The sequence below is a fragment of the Leishmania martiniquensis genome, chromosome 35 (genome assembly GCF_017916325.1).
Source record: "Leishmania martiniquensis isolate LSCM1 chromosome 35, whole genome shotgun sequence".
Classification (NCBI taxonomy): domain Eukaryota; phylum Euglenozoa; class Kinetoplastea; order Trypanosomatida; family Trypanosomatidae; genus Leishmania; species Leishmania martiniquensis.
This window is the reverse complement of record NC_090170.1, coordinates 1,910,778-1,924,963: the sequence shown is the minus strand read 5'-3', so window position 1 is coordinate 1,924,963 and position 14,186 is coordinate 1,910,778. Positions and strand designations below refer to the sequence as shown.

General features: G+C 57.3%; 3 protein-coding genes across 3 annotated transcripts; all 3 read right to left on the bottom strand.

The window, feature by feature from the left end:
* Positions 1-384: 384 nt before the first annotated feature.
* LSCM1_01263 (uncharacterized protein) lies at positions 385-2,109 on the bottom strand (the record flags this gene model as incomplete). Its single annotated transcript, XM_067318885.1, has 1 exon — positions 385-2,109. One exon carries the CDS (start codon positions 2,107-2,109, stop codon positions 385-387), a length of 1,725 nt encoding a protein of 574 aa, XP_067174990.1.
* Positions 2,110-2,774: 665 nt separating this feature from the next.
* LSCM1_01262 (uncharacterized protein) lies at positions 2,775-5,852 on the bottom strand (the record flags this gene model as incomplete). The annotated part of the gene is made up of 1 exon (XM_067318884.1): positions 2,775-5,852. One exon carries the CDS (start codon positions 5,850-5,852, stop codon positions 2,775-2,777), a length of 3,078 nt encoding a protein of 1,025 aa, XP_067174989.1.
* A 3,289-nt stretch (positions 5,853-9,141) lies between these two features.
* Positions 9,142-10,320, bottom strand: LSCM1_01261 (uncharacterized protein; the record flags this gene model as incomplete). Its single annotated transcript, XM_067318883.1, has 1 exon — positions 9,142-10,320. The coding sequence occupies one exon, from the start codon at positions 10,318-10,320 to the stop codon at positions 9,142-9,144; it is 1,179 nt and encodes a 392-aa protein (XP_067174988.1).
* Positions 10,321-14,186: the final 3,866 nt, after the last annotated feature.

Below are 14,186 nucleotides of genomic sequence, written 5' to 3'. Positions count from 1 at the left end.
GTTGAGGATGTCTCTGCCGATGTGCGCGTCTGTGAGAGGGCTGCTTCAGTATAAAAGCAAGACGAATGGAGCGTAGCAGACTGGAGAGGTAAAGAGGAAACATCGAGAAGGTCACAAGTGTGTGTGTACAGAGAGGGGAGTGGCAGGCACGGGCAGAGGGCGACAAGTCGAAGGGAGTGTGCTAGCTTTTTTTTCTCGTCCAAGGGGTTACTGCAGGAGAAAAGAAGCGCCAGGAAAACTCTCGCAGAGGCAAAAAAAGGGGTGAGAGGGGTACAACAAAGTGCAGACCACGACATCGCGGAGCGCGCGGGTGCGTGCGCTAAAGCTCCTTCGAACAGCCAAGTGCGGTCAGGCGCATCCTCGTGGGTCCAGAAGGCGTAAACGCTACGCGGTACGACTGGGAAGGACATCATAGGCGAACCTGGCGAAGGACGCTTCCGCCTTCGACGGTAATGCATCGATGATGTCAGCGGGACACATCGTGTCTAGAGCTCCGTGAAGCCCACTTGTGCGCAGTCGATAACGCCCACGCAGGAGCTTTAAAAACTGCTCACGGTATAAGAAAGCAGTGCGGCTGCAATCTGCGTCACCTTTGGGGTGCCACACGCGTCGGATCGTCTCTGCGCGCAGCTCCTCTGTGTCCGCTAGGGTCAGGGCGGCAGCGCTGCACTTTACCACAAACGACTGGAGAAGGGCAACAAGGCGGTGCTTCTCCTGCTGCACCGCCTGCCGAGCCGCCTCTTGAGACCAAGCACTGAGAAGCGCGGGAGAAGACAGCGGAGCGGCCTCGGCGCGCTGATGCCATGGCACGGGGGCGCGAGGGGAGCTTCCGAACACGTCAGTCAGCAGCAAGTCGCGCGTCACATTAACACCTGCTGTTTGCGACATCGACGGCGCGGCTGAAGGAGAGTCAGCTGGCACGGTAGCGGCACCGTTGTCTGAGTTACAACGCCGTAGCAAGACAGAGCGGCATCGATCGCGCCACTCTAGCTGATCCTCCAGCTCGCCTTGCAACTGGAGACGCCTATATTCGAAGCTGTGGCGCCGCCTCTCGCAGTTTTCACGGCGCATACGCGCAGAGCCTAGGAGGGGGATCTGCGAGGAGGGCGTGGGCTTGACAGGAGTAAGTGCCGCGTCTTTCAGTGCCCAATAGCTGTGAATCGGCTCGGCAAGCAGACGCTGCCTCCACGGTGGGTGCGCCGCCTCTTGCCCCCTTTCCTCCCCAACTGACGCTGCGCGGGACCGGTTAGACATCGCGGAAGCGATCGAGGTTCTGAATTTGCCCTCCCGCAGACGCGCTACGCACGACTTTGCTGAGGAGTGCCCCGCTTGGCTCGGAAACGTCCAGTGGGCGGGTATGGGAAGGAGTGACTTCTCCACGCACACTTCCGTTGACCCATCCGCGAGCTCCGCCGCTGCCTTCTCTTCCTCTGATTTTAGCCATTTTTCAGTGAGTGCAGCGACTCGCAGCGCCGATGTCCTCCTTCCCAGGGATGGCCGACGGTGGCCGCTGTGGCCGCCCTCGAGCGGACGCCGGCCGGGTAGCGCCGTTGTCGTCACGGAAGCAGAGCGCTGCTGCTGCGCGTCACTTTTCGTTTCAGGACTCATTTGACGCGGTAATGCAGAGCAGGTATTTAGTTGGCTTTCTAAGCGTGCCACATAGCTGTGTGGTGGGGAAGGGGCGACTCTGTCGCGGTGATTGATAGCTCCAGCGCGTGGTAAGGCCGACGATATTTTAATGCGTGCATTTGGCCCCCGCTGAGGCGGTTGGCGGTGGTTCTGTTTCTGCGACGCTGCTATCATCGCATGCATGGCAGCCGGTGCATCAAGCTCAAACTCGGTAACCTTAACGTGTGTCCCTGGACCTGGCCAAGGGCGCTGGCGCAGCGCCTGCGCTGCGGCACCGTACGATCCGAGAGCATCATCGTCGTTTGGCCTCTCCAGTTCCTGCCGCGCCAGCGAGAAGAACCACACCCCTGCTGCCCTGACGTCAGCCCCCCTCGATGACCCACTTGCGGTGCGAGGCAGTGTCGGCTGCACGATGCTTGGGCTGTCATCGCTGCTCCGTCGATGAGCAGACAACGCGCCAGACGCTTGGACACTTGCCATTCGAATAGAGTAACTCCAAACGATTCTCAAACACGGGTGCGCAGGGCTTAGGGCCCCTGAGAGACAACGGCAAGGGCCACCGGAAGCAAAGCAACTGCGGTAGAGTCCAAAGAGGGAAAGAGGGGTGACAGAAGTTCACTAAAGAAAGGGAGGTACGAGGTACAGGTGCCCACCAAGGCTGTTAGCACGGCAACTCTACTGGCGCATCCAGTGAATCAAGTCCGCGGTGACGGGCAAGGCGTCGGTCATGAAGGGTAGCAAGATGACAAGGCGCAAGAGACAGCGTGCGAGGCGCTGGTTCAAAGGCGTTATCACGGAGGAGTGGTGTCGCTGTGTCTGCTTGTCGCCTTTCGGCCGTTATTTTCCTTGCCGCCAGCCACATCGAAATGCATAGCCCGCCGCTGCACTGTGTCTTTTAATGCGCGGCTTCAGGAGGAGAAGGGGGGAGGGGGCAGTAGTACTTTTTACTTCGCTTTAGAGGCAGCGTCATCGGCGCTCTAGATGAAGAGGGAATGGGGAGGGTGGCAAAGCGGGCGAAGAGCCGAGCGATTCGAAGAAGGGGTGCACTCAGAGGCGCAAGACGGGGCGGGAGGAGAGGAGGAAGATGAGGCCAATGGGAGCGGGTCGCGTAAGGCGGGGCTCACCAAAGCTGTCGAGGGCGCGTGCTACACCGCTGCAGAACTGGCGCTCAGTGTCCCCCCAGATGCGTGCTGCAGCGCTGCGCAGTATCGAAGAAGACGCGCCTCCGTCTCATCCTCTGCTGTCTGCCGCTCGAGTGACCTCTGCTGAAATGAGCACACGGGCGACTGCCGAGGGACGTCGCGGACGAAGGTGCCCCTGGTCAGCATTCGATCAAGATGGTGCACTTCGTGCTCCAGCAACTCTGAGGCAAGCCTGGTCAAGGCCTCAGGGGCGCACTGGAGATACAAGCACCTAGCCGCCGTCTCCGCGTCGTCGTCCAGCAGTGGCAGTCGCATGCCCCCATCTTCGCCACGCCGTATCTGCTCCAGCGCAGTAGCCAAATAGTCGCCATACGCATGGTACCACCGGGACGGGGCCATGCCCATAGCCTCGAGCGCCTCCAGCGTGCTCACTGCGAGCTTTGGCGTGCAGAACGAATGCACGGGACGTGCTTCAACGTCCGCTAGCGCCCACGTCGTCAAAGCAGGGGTTCTAGGGCTCACCTGCAGGGCAGCGCACGCAGTGATACACTCCTGATAGGTGTCCTCCCGAGTACACACGAATGGCCATGGCGACACTTCAGGAAGCGATTGCGTCGTAGAAAGACCACACAAAAGCTCATCGCGCGCGGTGGCGGACAGAGCAGTGACGATCTCAGAGTCCGTCCCCGTCTCGAGAGTGGCGGCGGCGGCGGCCAGCAGCACAGCATAGTGTACCCGCTCCACTGGCAGCCACTCAGCCGTGCTCTGCATGAGCGGCGACTTCGACACGCGCAGCACAAGAGATGGAAAGGACGAATAACAGCTGTAGCGCAGTGCCCGAAGCGCCACCAGCACATCCACCGCGGCGCTCTCTGTTCCCGCATCCGTTGCAGACACCACTCGCATGGCGATGGCCTCCTGCACCGACTGGGAAACGCTCTTTGGGCCCACCACTCGCAGCATAGCGGTAAGGCAGCGACCAGCTTCGGTGAGTGTGAACGCGCCGTGCATCATCATCCGAAGCATCACCATTTCTAGTAGCTTGTAGGAGCTTGGCATGTAGTGACAGTCGGCCAGCCCCTCGAGGAGGGCGAGGATGCACACTGGCTGTTGCGGCCGCTGCAGTGCAACACCAAGTGTGGTCGACATCGCCGTCAGCAGGCACTTGTAAGTGGACTTCACCTCCTGCTCCGACGTCTTGCGCATCAGCGCTGCCAGCAGCGGCAGCGCTCGCGTTACATCGTCAAACGTAAGCGTGCTTTTTCCTAGGGATGCCTTCTGGGCGAGGCGCCGAAGTAGGTCGCAGCGTAGCCCCAGAGCGTCGGCTGCCATTCGCTGGTTGGCGCTCTCCAGTCGACTCAAGAGCTCGGCCAGCGTTGTCGACGCCGTCGACTGCAAACGAGCGTACCGAAGCCCCTGAGCATTCGCGCGGCCGATTTTTTCGTGCACGCGCACTTCCGGGTGATTGTGGTCGGCAAATGACTGCAGATCCACCAACGGAATGTTCTCAGCGTCCCCACTCAAAAGGGTAAGCGGTGAGCCATTGTGTGCGTTCAGCAGGCGACGGCACCGCGCAAGCACGAGCCGGGTGAAGTGCTGCAGAGCTCGTTGCCTCGCTGATGTGGTCGCGCGCTCGGGTTCGGGCGCGGGCGCGCCGTCCCTGCCGTGTGTCACTTGAAAGAAAGCCGCGTTCTGCTCATGAATCTCAGTCGCAAACCGCAGCAAGACGCACAGGTCTGCTTCACCCACGTTCTCGAGTGCCGCGGCGTCGGAGAAGAGAGAAGCAGGTACGACCCTCGACACCGCCTCCAGCAACGCGTCATCCACGACAGTGCCATCCGCGCAGCTGAATCGCAGCAGCTCCGCGCCCGTGCTACTGCCTTTATCAGGCGAGAGGGTCTGCAGGACCCCAATCACTCGAACCGCGTCCTTCACACGAGACAGTGCAGGAATAAGGGAGAGCCACGTCCGCACAGCGGCGACAGTAGCGTCGCTGGGCCAGGATGCCGCATCGACCGAGTTGCACATGGATGGAGCGAAAGCGACAGACAGGGGCACGCGGTGGTTCGCACACAACGCGCCGAGGGAGATGAGGCGATCAGCCACCGTGTGCGCCGCATCTTCGCTCGGCTGACCCGCCGCACCATGGGTAGTGCTGTGGAGGAAGCTGGAAGGTCCGGCAGCGCTCATACATGACGCGACGACGCGCACCTCCCTCGAGAGGTCCAGCGATGTAAACTCCGCAGCGTCAGCGGTGTCAAAGGGACGGTGCTTACGAATCGCAAACGTTGACGCCGCCTCCAACCACGTGAGCGCCTCCATCATGTCGGCGAGAGACAAGACCGGTATCGAATCAGCAACCATTAAACAACGCTTTTGACGTTCATTGTCCTTTAGCGATGCGGCAGGCACTTCACTGGCACTCGCCGCGACTTCCGAGGGCCACAAAAGCTCCTTGACGTCCTCGTAGCGATGCCGAATGGCGAGCCAGTGTCGACGGCGCCGTGTCTTTCGATCGAAGAGATCATAGTCAGGTCCGTTATTCAGCTCGCTGTACATCATCGATGCCTTCATGCCGCTGGTGTCCATGAGCACGTAGTCTTTGCACAGCTTCACAAAAGCCTGCTGCAATGCTCGTAGCTGCTCTTCGTTCATCTCTACAAGGCTCTCATCGCCGGCAATAGAGGCGGCCGCTAGATGCTCGTCTACTTCGCTAGGCATATCCTCCTCGAGATCGCCAAGGTCACTGAAGCTGGTGTCGATCTCGTGCCATCCATCCGCAGCAGCACCGTGCCGCACCACAGGTGGGTGAGTCAGCTGTGCCACTGGAATAGAGAAGGTGAACGTGCGTCCCTTTTGATTCGTGTAGCGGAGCTTTGTGGTGCCAGGAATGTGCTGTGCAACAACGCCGGTTCCTGCCTGCTTGATGCGGGGATGCTTGTCAGGCGGCTTGGAGAAGCCTGGAGGACTGGCGCGCCCGCCAATCGAGATGTAGCGCTTCGCAATGGGCTCAGAAGATATCATGTGCGCCAACGCCACTGCACCTGTTCGGCAGAGCCCGCGCGGACCCCATTGCCCCATTCGCGTCCTGCGTACAGGTGGGTGTTTCTGACGGCGCAAAGTACAAGCGCTAGAGCGCACTGACGCGAAAAACGAAAGCACCGTTTGAAATGCGCCGATGAGCGCAGTGCAGCATCGACGATGTCGTCAAGGGATGACGCCGCCACCCGTGCGAGCACAGCCGTGTCCCATACAAAGAGGAAGGGAGAGAGATAATTCGAGCATGCGTTGATGTCACCTCTGGATGGAGAAACAAAAGAATGGGGACGGTGGTCGAGCTTTGGCGGTGGCCCTCCCCCATTCGCACACACTCACTCATACACAAAGACTGGCACACACATGGCAAAAGAGCCCTTGCCCTCACGCGTGAGGAGCCCTTCGCGGTGCGCCAGAGAGGCCACAGAGGAGAGCGGGGCATGCCCTTTCCTCTCCCAGGTAACCACAACCCCAAGAAGCCATCCCCTTGAGGCGCCATTTTAGTCCTTCTCCCCTTCTCTACCACGAAGAAGCGCGCGCTTCAAAGTCGTACACCCCCAACGGTCGTCCGCACCCAAAGCGACGATGCACGCCGAGAAAACGGAAAAAATGGAGGCAGAGGGGGAAGAGAGGGAGTGGGCGCGTCAGCAGAGAAGCGTACGCCGTACACATCCATCCACACGCACAGAGAAGACGATCAGCAGGTCTTCCGCTGAAGTCGAGAAGAAGAGAGCTTCAGTACAGAAGACGGGCGCAGTATAAAGTGAGAACGAAATGGAGAAGGCTTTTTCGCATTTCCATGCATCCGCCTCTCCCACGGAAGAGGGGCCCAGCTCCACTCCATGCAGCCCGCCGCAGGGCACTCGTGCTGCGCGAAGCAGCCGTGCCCACACCCGTTACAGCGACCCGCGCGGCTCCATCATCTGAGCACAACAACAGCCTCCAGCCCTCGCCGCCACAGAGCCGCACGCCCTCTCTCACACCCGCTCCCCCGCCAGGGCTGCCTCACGCTCCACACGTCGGCCGGCAGCGGAGGCAGGGTGAGACACGATCGAGCGACGCTGGCACACACACACACACGCACACCGTCATGCCCGCCGCACAGGCGTCTTCACCGTCGCAGGCCGCCCCGACGCGCCGCCATCGAGGGTCCGGCCGCCGACATCAGCAGCCGCACGCTGCTCTGCGTTCCCATCCGCCGGAGCTGCTTGACCCTGTCGCCGCAGCACGCGGAGCTCGGCCGCTCGCATAGAACAAGAAGGCTGTGCGGCCTCCTCCCCCCTCTGCCTGGAGAGAGTGGGGCGGCGCACCTCCCAGATGCCGCCACGCACGCAGGTGTGGTGTCGTCCATCAAAAAAAAAAGGGCGTAAGCGTCCGAAAAAGTGGGAGAGAAGAATTGGAATGCATAACACTCAGCACGTGAGGAAAAAGAAGAACAGAGAAAGCGCTTCGTCGATAAGAGCAGCGGATTAGATATCGACGCGAAAAGAAAAAAAAAGGATTGAGCTGAATGGAAAGAGAAACACACACACAAGCACCACTGACGAGATAACGGCAAGAGAGAAGTGAACACGAAAAAAAAGAAAGAGGTAAACAGAGCCGAGGCAGAGTGGGAGGTGAGGGGAACGGCGACGGGGTTAGAAGCGAAGGACACACAAACTGCATTGCACCCACAACGAAAGAAAAAAGGCCACATAACGGAAGAAAGGCGAAAGAGAATCAGACGCACGTGAAGAAAGCGCTTTGCTGATCTTCCTACTCTCTCTCTCGCCCTTCAACTAGAATGAGAGTATATGAAACCGTTTTCAAAGGCGCGCACAGGCAGACACACACACACACAAAAGAGCAAGAGCACCAAAGCAGCCCTCGAAAAACCTGTTGTGTGTTTTTGTCTCCCTTTCTCCCTCCCTCTCGTCGGTGAGGAGGCCTCAAAAGGCGCCTGCTTGGTGGAGCACAGCAGACGCAGACGAATGAGAAAGGGAGAAGCACAGGGCGATAACGCATCAGAGCTGCGGCGCACGAGAAACCAAAGCCGTTGGAAAAGATGCCTTCATCGCCCAAGTACCACAGACCACACACACCCAACCCTCTCAGCTACCCATTCCCATGCAACTTCCCGTCCACTGGCACTGCCCTCCCTGGCATGCGGCGGCTCGGCTTAGCACTCACACCATTCGCCTTTCAGGGAAGCACAGACATATTGGCACGAGAAGAGAGAAGGCGAGAACGCACCAGCGGCCTCAAGCAGAAAAAAATTAATGATAAGAGAGGCCTCTCATGGCAAAATCATTAAGGCATTCACTGGGAGAGGAAGGGGGAGGGCGAAAACGAACCTTTTCTGGTGTATATGCGTATCCGCGTCTGTCTGTCAGTGTGTGTTGGGGAAAGCGGCGGAGGAGAGGGCGGGGAAGAAGAGAGAGAGGGCCTACCAGTGATGCAGCAGGCGGAAACAAGTCCACACAGGCACACACATACACACAGAGGTCCACATACAGCACGAGCATACAGGCTTCAGGTCGAGGTTCCGCACTAACGCCTTCAGAGGCCCTGAGAGGCGACCATATCTTTGCTCTTCTAGAGTGACAAGCTTTGAAGAAGAAAAAAACCGACGCCGCTGCGTCTAAGCCGTCACCATTTGTGGAGAGAACACACTCTACTCTTTCGCCACGGGTGCCACGAAGAAGATACCTCACAGCGGCCATTGTAAGGAAAAAATCGAACAAAACGCCACAGGGCGCAGCTGTAGCGCGCGGCACACGAAAGAAAAGAAAGCATCTAGGCACCACGAGACACGAGTGCACACCCACGGTCCGTTGCCGTTCCACGCCTTCCTCCTCCGCCCCTCCTTCGGATCACGGTCGATAGAGGGGAGTAAGCGTGTGCGCGTGCGTGCGTGCCCGTATGCCGCGCTCGCGCACCAAGCAGTAACGGGCCGAGTTCACTGAGACCATTTGCCTTCATGCACGGGTTAGTTGCTTTCTGCTTTTCAGGAAATATGCCGTCTTGGTATAACGTGGTACCGGTGGCTGAGATACAAGAATACAACGGACGTGGGTCAAGCCATAGTTTCTAGTCGATCCTTTCCGCACGTGACGTAGAGCAGCACAGCAGGGCCAGGGGAGGGCGTGTACAGGGAGGTAGTAAATATCAAGAGCTAGCGAAAGCGTGTGATTTACTGTGCCGCGCCGCAAGAGGCAAGGAAAGGGCAAAAGGATGCCGGCGAACTGAAGTGCAAAGACGGTTATATACACCTTTGCTCAAACACCAGCCCTGCAAAAAAAATGTACAGAAGACACGGCAAACGTCCACACCCCACCGGCCGAGGCCGGTGCCCCTATGTCAGTTTTGGTAGGCTCTGCGCGCTCAAGTCCTCACCCGAGGCTGAGGTCGACACAGCTCCGTGCACTTGGTGCAGAGCACTAAGGTTGGAGGCAAACGTGCAGGACTTCGTTGGTGACACCCCGTCGATCACTGGCAGCTTTCGACTTGCCGTAAGCGTGCTACTCAGCGAGGGCATCCCGTGTGCGGTTTTTCGAGGGCTACTGCCGAGAACGATAGAGGTACGTGCGTCGTCTGCGATAGTCGCTGACCTGCTATGGCCGGCACTGTGCTTAAGGCGGTGACTCTTCTTGTCAGCTTCGCGCAGCTTGCTAAAGTAGGCGTGCCGCAGTGCCTCCTTTGCCGTGCAGCGCTGCTCCTCGTCGTATGTGAGCAACTTCGTCATCAAATCTAAGGCGTCCGCAGAAATGTGTGGCAGCAGCTTCGCCAGGCCAGTGCCCTGCTTCTTGGGAAAGTCGTAGTCCATATGTGTGCCGAACTTCTTCAAGCGGTCGAGAATCTCGGCCGGCGGGGTACCGAGGACGTTGTGGATGCGATGCACCTGGTCCAGCTCATTACTCCCAGGAAAGAGCGGGAAAAGGGCAATAATCTCGAAGAAAACGCACCCCGCGCTCCACAAATCCATCTTGTAGCTGTAATAGCCATCCGTCAGAAGGCACTCCGGGGCGCGGTACCACCGCGTCGAGATGTACTCCGTGAGCGGCAGCTTCGAGTAGACGCCCTTGCAAGAGCCGAAGTCGGCAATCTTGAGATGCCCCTCGGCGTCGATGAGGAGGTTTTCAGGTTTGATATCACGGTGGAAGACACCGATTCGGTGAGCGTGATCGAGCCCTTTCAGCAGCTGATACATGTAGGACCGCACCTTCTCCTCCCCCAGGTACTGCTTCCGCCCTTTGATGAGCTCGTAGAGATTCATATCCATTAGCTCCAAGACCAGCGCAAGGCGCCCGGTGCTGCGGTCAAAGAGGACCTCTACAAGGTCCAAGATGTTCGGATGCGGCTGCAGGCGCCGGACAGCTTGAATCTCACGCAGGCGGTTTACCTGCTCCTTTGACTTGAACGCCTTCTTCATGCACTTGATCGCTACATACTGCTGCGTCTTGATGTCCTGCGCGCGAAGCACCTCGCTAAACGTGCCCTCGCCCTTTTTGCCTAAGATTTGATATTTTTGCATCGCTCGCCTGCGCGGCGCTTTGCCAGGGTAGACACGTGGAAACGGAGGGGGGAGAAGTCAGCGGAGGAGACAAACAAGGCAGAACCGCCGAGATGGGGCTGAGCTGTGAGGCTGCGACCCGAAACAGCATACAACGGCACAGAATAGTCAGGGCAAAGAGAGAGAGCGAGAGGCCAGCATGAGCAGAACGCTAGGAGCGAGGGAGGACGAGGTCGTCGTGGCACCAATCACGTGACTCACTAGTAGGCCTCTGTCTCCGAATCTCGCTTTCTGGCAGCAGCGTCGCCTCCTGCGGTACGCGAGACAGATGACACGAAGGCGTCAAAACTAGACAGCTTTGCCTCAGTCCTCTTGGTGTGAACTGAGACCAACGTAAAGGCGTGAGCTCGGGAAACGGTAATGAGGAGGGAAAACCAAAAGAGCAACGCACCCACTGTGTGCGTGTGTGTGTGTGACGAGAAGCGGAAGCGAGTTGGAGAATGGGGGAGGGTAATGGCGAAAAGATTTATGGCGATTGTATGAGAAATGTCAAGAAGAAACACTACGGAACTCAACAGGCGAAGTGAAGGATCGAAAGGAGGGAAAAAAAGTGTGTGTGTGTGTGTGTGAAATGTTTCAATCGGAACGGCAGGCCTCTCGCTACGCCTCCGGCTCGGCTTTCATAATATATATGTATATATATTTAACGGAAGCGACGCTTTCCAGTGAGGTAAGATGTTAGACGCAGCAAGCCATGTGCGTAGGGGTAGAGGCAAAGGCAAAAAAAGTGCATAGGGGGAGGGGGCGGCGGCGAGAATCAGTGTCGGAGTGCAGAACGAGAGAAGGGCAGTGGAGGAAGGGAGAAGGTAGAGAGGGCTGGAGGAAACTCAGTGAGGCAGTAGCCGCGATGCTCCGGCTGCTGGGCGACGGGGCTCCCATGAGAGGCGGCATCGCCTTTTGACCGAGTCTCGGGGGCAGGCATTCTTCGGCGAAGAACTGACTGCAAGACAGCCATGTATCACGGTGCAATAGCCCTCCAGGTTACACTTCGGGTGCCGGCAGGGTCGATTAAGCTGCAGTTGCCACCCTGCCCAACCACCTCTTGATCCGTGCCTTCGCCTGAAGGGGAGCAGGACGACCTTCTATGCTCCCGTCTGCTAATGATACGCCATGCCGTCCCCATAGTCAAGGGGGCAAGCGGACTTGTGAACGCGTTTGTTCCACACCTTTCTGTTTCCTTCTCATGAGAAGCCGCAGAAAAGGTAAGCGACAGCGCTTTTCCGGTACTTCTACTCCTCCCCCTTTTGTTTCCTCTCACGGGGGCCGGAAGAGGGGGCGCGAGTGAGAGAGAGAGAGTACTTGGCAGAGGCACACACGAAACGCGCGTAGACAAGGCAAACGATCGGGAAAAAAGGGAGAGGGAGGGAGGGAGAGAGGCGCGAGTGCCACATGAAGGCAATCAAAAACAAAAAAAGGAAACAGAACGTACGCCCTACATCGCCTCCCTCGGGGCCGCGTTCGACATGGGTTGCCCTCTCCTTGCTGTGGCATGTGCAGCAGCACCGAGACGTCAGGGCAAAAAAAATGAGATACAGCTGCACACACACACACACACGCACAGAGATAGATAGAGAGATAAAGCCCAGTTCACGCAGATTGCTGCCGCGCAACCCCCCTTACACGCTGAGGGTAGGAGAGGTAAGTGGGTGATAGGTGGTAAACTTGTGGCGCCGAGGGGCAAAAAGGGCATGTAAAAAAAATCCAAGCGTTCGTTCTTTAGCATTGTTCTCAGTTTCTTTAGTCCTGACTTGAACGAGCAAAGCTTTCAGGCGAAACAAAGCGATGCAGCTGAGAGTCACACAGTGCTCTCTTGCGTTCATTCACGTTTCTTTTTCCTCCTTCCACGTGTGCGATGCTTGGAAGAGAAGCATGGTCTTCTTGTTACGCCCTCCCCCACCACCACCAACCACCCACCCACACTGATTCCTTAACGATGTAAGCGTCGTCCAGCCCTACGCGTCTCCACAACACCTGCGGCCGATCTGTTTTCTTTTTTTTGTGTGTGTGTCTGTAGTATGTTCCGCCTTTTTTTGTGTGTTAATGTAAGTGTGTGCGACACAGCGCCGGCGAATAGAAGAGCAGCGCGTGATACAGCAAAAATACACTGAAGGGGTCGAGAAGTAGTGCGCGCACGTAAAAATAAAACGGGTGTTACGCTCCGGTAAAGCAGAAAGGTAAAAAAAGAGGGTAAAAAAGGGGGTAAACAAAATTCAATGAGAGAAACGATGTAAGCGAGGCGGAAAAGGGTCTCGAGGAAGAGACGCACACACACGAACGAAAAGCGATCGGGATGTCACGAGAGCCGCAAAAGGCATCGTTTTTCTTTTCTTCACAAAGAAACCCACCAAGACCGGCTCGAGAGCGCGCGTGGGAGGAGATTTGGAGAGAAGGGGAGAGGCGCGAGGAGAAGGAAAGAGCGCATCAGGTGGCATAGCGCGCGCTTTGCTACGCTTCGGCGTGCTGCTTCGCTGCGCTCCCTTCTCACTCCCTTCTGCACGTCTGGTCTGTGGAGGGAGAGGAGGGCAGTGGGTGAAAAAAAAGAGAGACGGAAAAGGGGGACTGCAGAAGGCCGAAGGAGAAACCATACGAGTCATGATAGCACGTGAGCCCGTTTGTACAGCACCACGCATGAACACACACAGAAAGAGAGAGACCAACGGGAGCCGCGAAAAAAAATGCTTTGGTGTCTTTCTTTCCATCAATAGAAGAAAAGTGTTTCCTGTTTTTTTTCAGCGTCTTCTTTTTTCTTTTTTCCGCATTCCTGGAGGTTCTCCTCGGAAAGAATGTGAGCGTGCCGGTGCAAACATTTGCTCGTCGTGCGAACATGACCCCTTCCCCCCCTCTTTGGTCGTCCATGCCCTCCCATCATCGACGCCGCCTCTCCGTCGCCGGCCACCATCAAAAGCGAGCGAAGACCAGCGGCACCATAGAGGGAAGAAAAAAATATATATAACAAAAACAGAAAAAAAGGAACCGCAGACTAAAGTGTTCGAAGGCAGCGGAACAGAGAAAGCATTGCCGGAAACCCCCAACAGTAAGCGAATAAGCCGTGACCGCAAGAGCAGAAGATGATAAGCAGCGGAGTTGCGTACGAAAGGTTTCTGGGAACAGTAGCGCGGCTGCTTGAAACATCCGGCGCACAACTCATGATGAACGACTACACAAACTGGCCTGCCCGTCTCCTTCCTATTCAGGCACACGTACCTAAAGTCTTCGGTGCACACCACGAGATGTAATGCTAAACAAGAGAGAGAAGCATCCCCACAAGCAAAAAAAAAGGAACGGAGACGTGCCAGCGATGCTCTCTGCTTTTAAGGCTGAGCTTCCACTCCGCCATTTTCCGTTCTGCATATGAGAAGGGCTTCCATGAGAAAACAGAAGAGGAGCTGCCGCGTTGGACTCCTTCATTGAGATTTCCCTTTTCCGCTGGGGGCCTCTCCTCCTTCCTCTTTCTTATGCGTCAAAAAGTCTTGCTCGTACAGGATCGGTAGCCTCAGATCATCCACTCCGCTGTCATCGGCTTAGCTCTCGCAGAAGTTCAGAGGGGGAGGTTGCTCCCCTTTGCGCCTCGCTGAACATCCCTCCACCAAAACAGTTCGCCAGACGCTAACTCCCCCGTCTCAGGACCGACTCTGGCGGTGCATTTAATCCTTCCACCAACGCACAGCCTTACAATACCGAGCCCTCTCACAGCGCCCTGAATCCACGCTGTACTGCGAAGGAGAGCACATGAATAGGACCAACAGAAGGTGGCGTCGATGAAGTAGCGCAACACGATCTTCGTATTCGCGGGAAAGGTCTGCCATGACTGCCCACACCCCCGACCA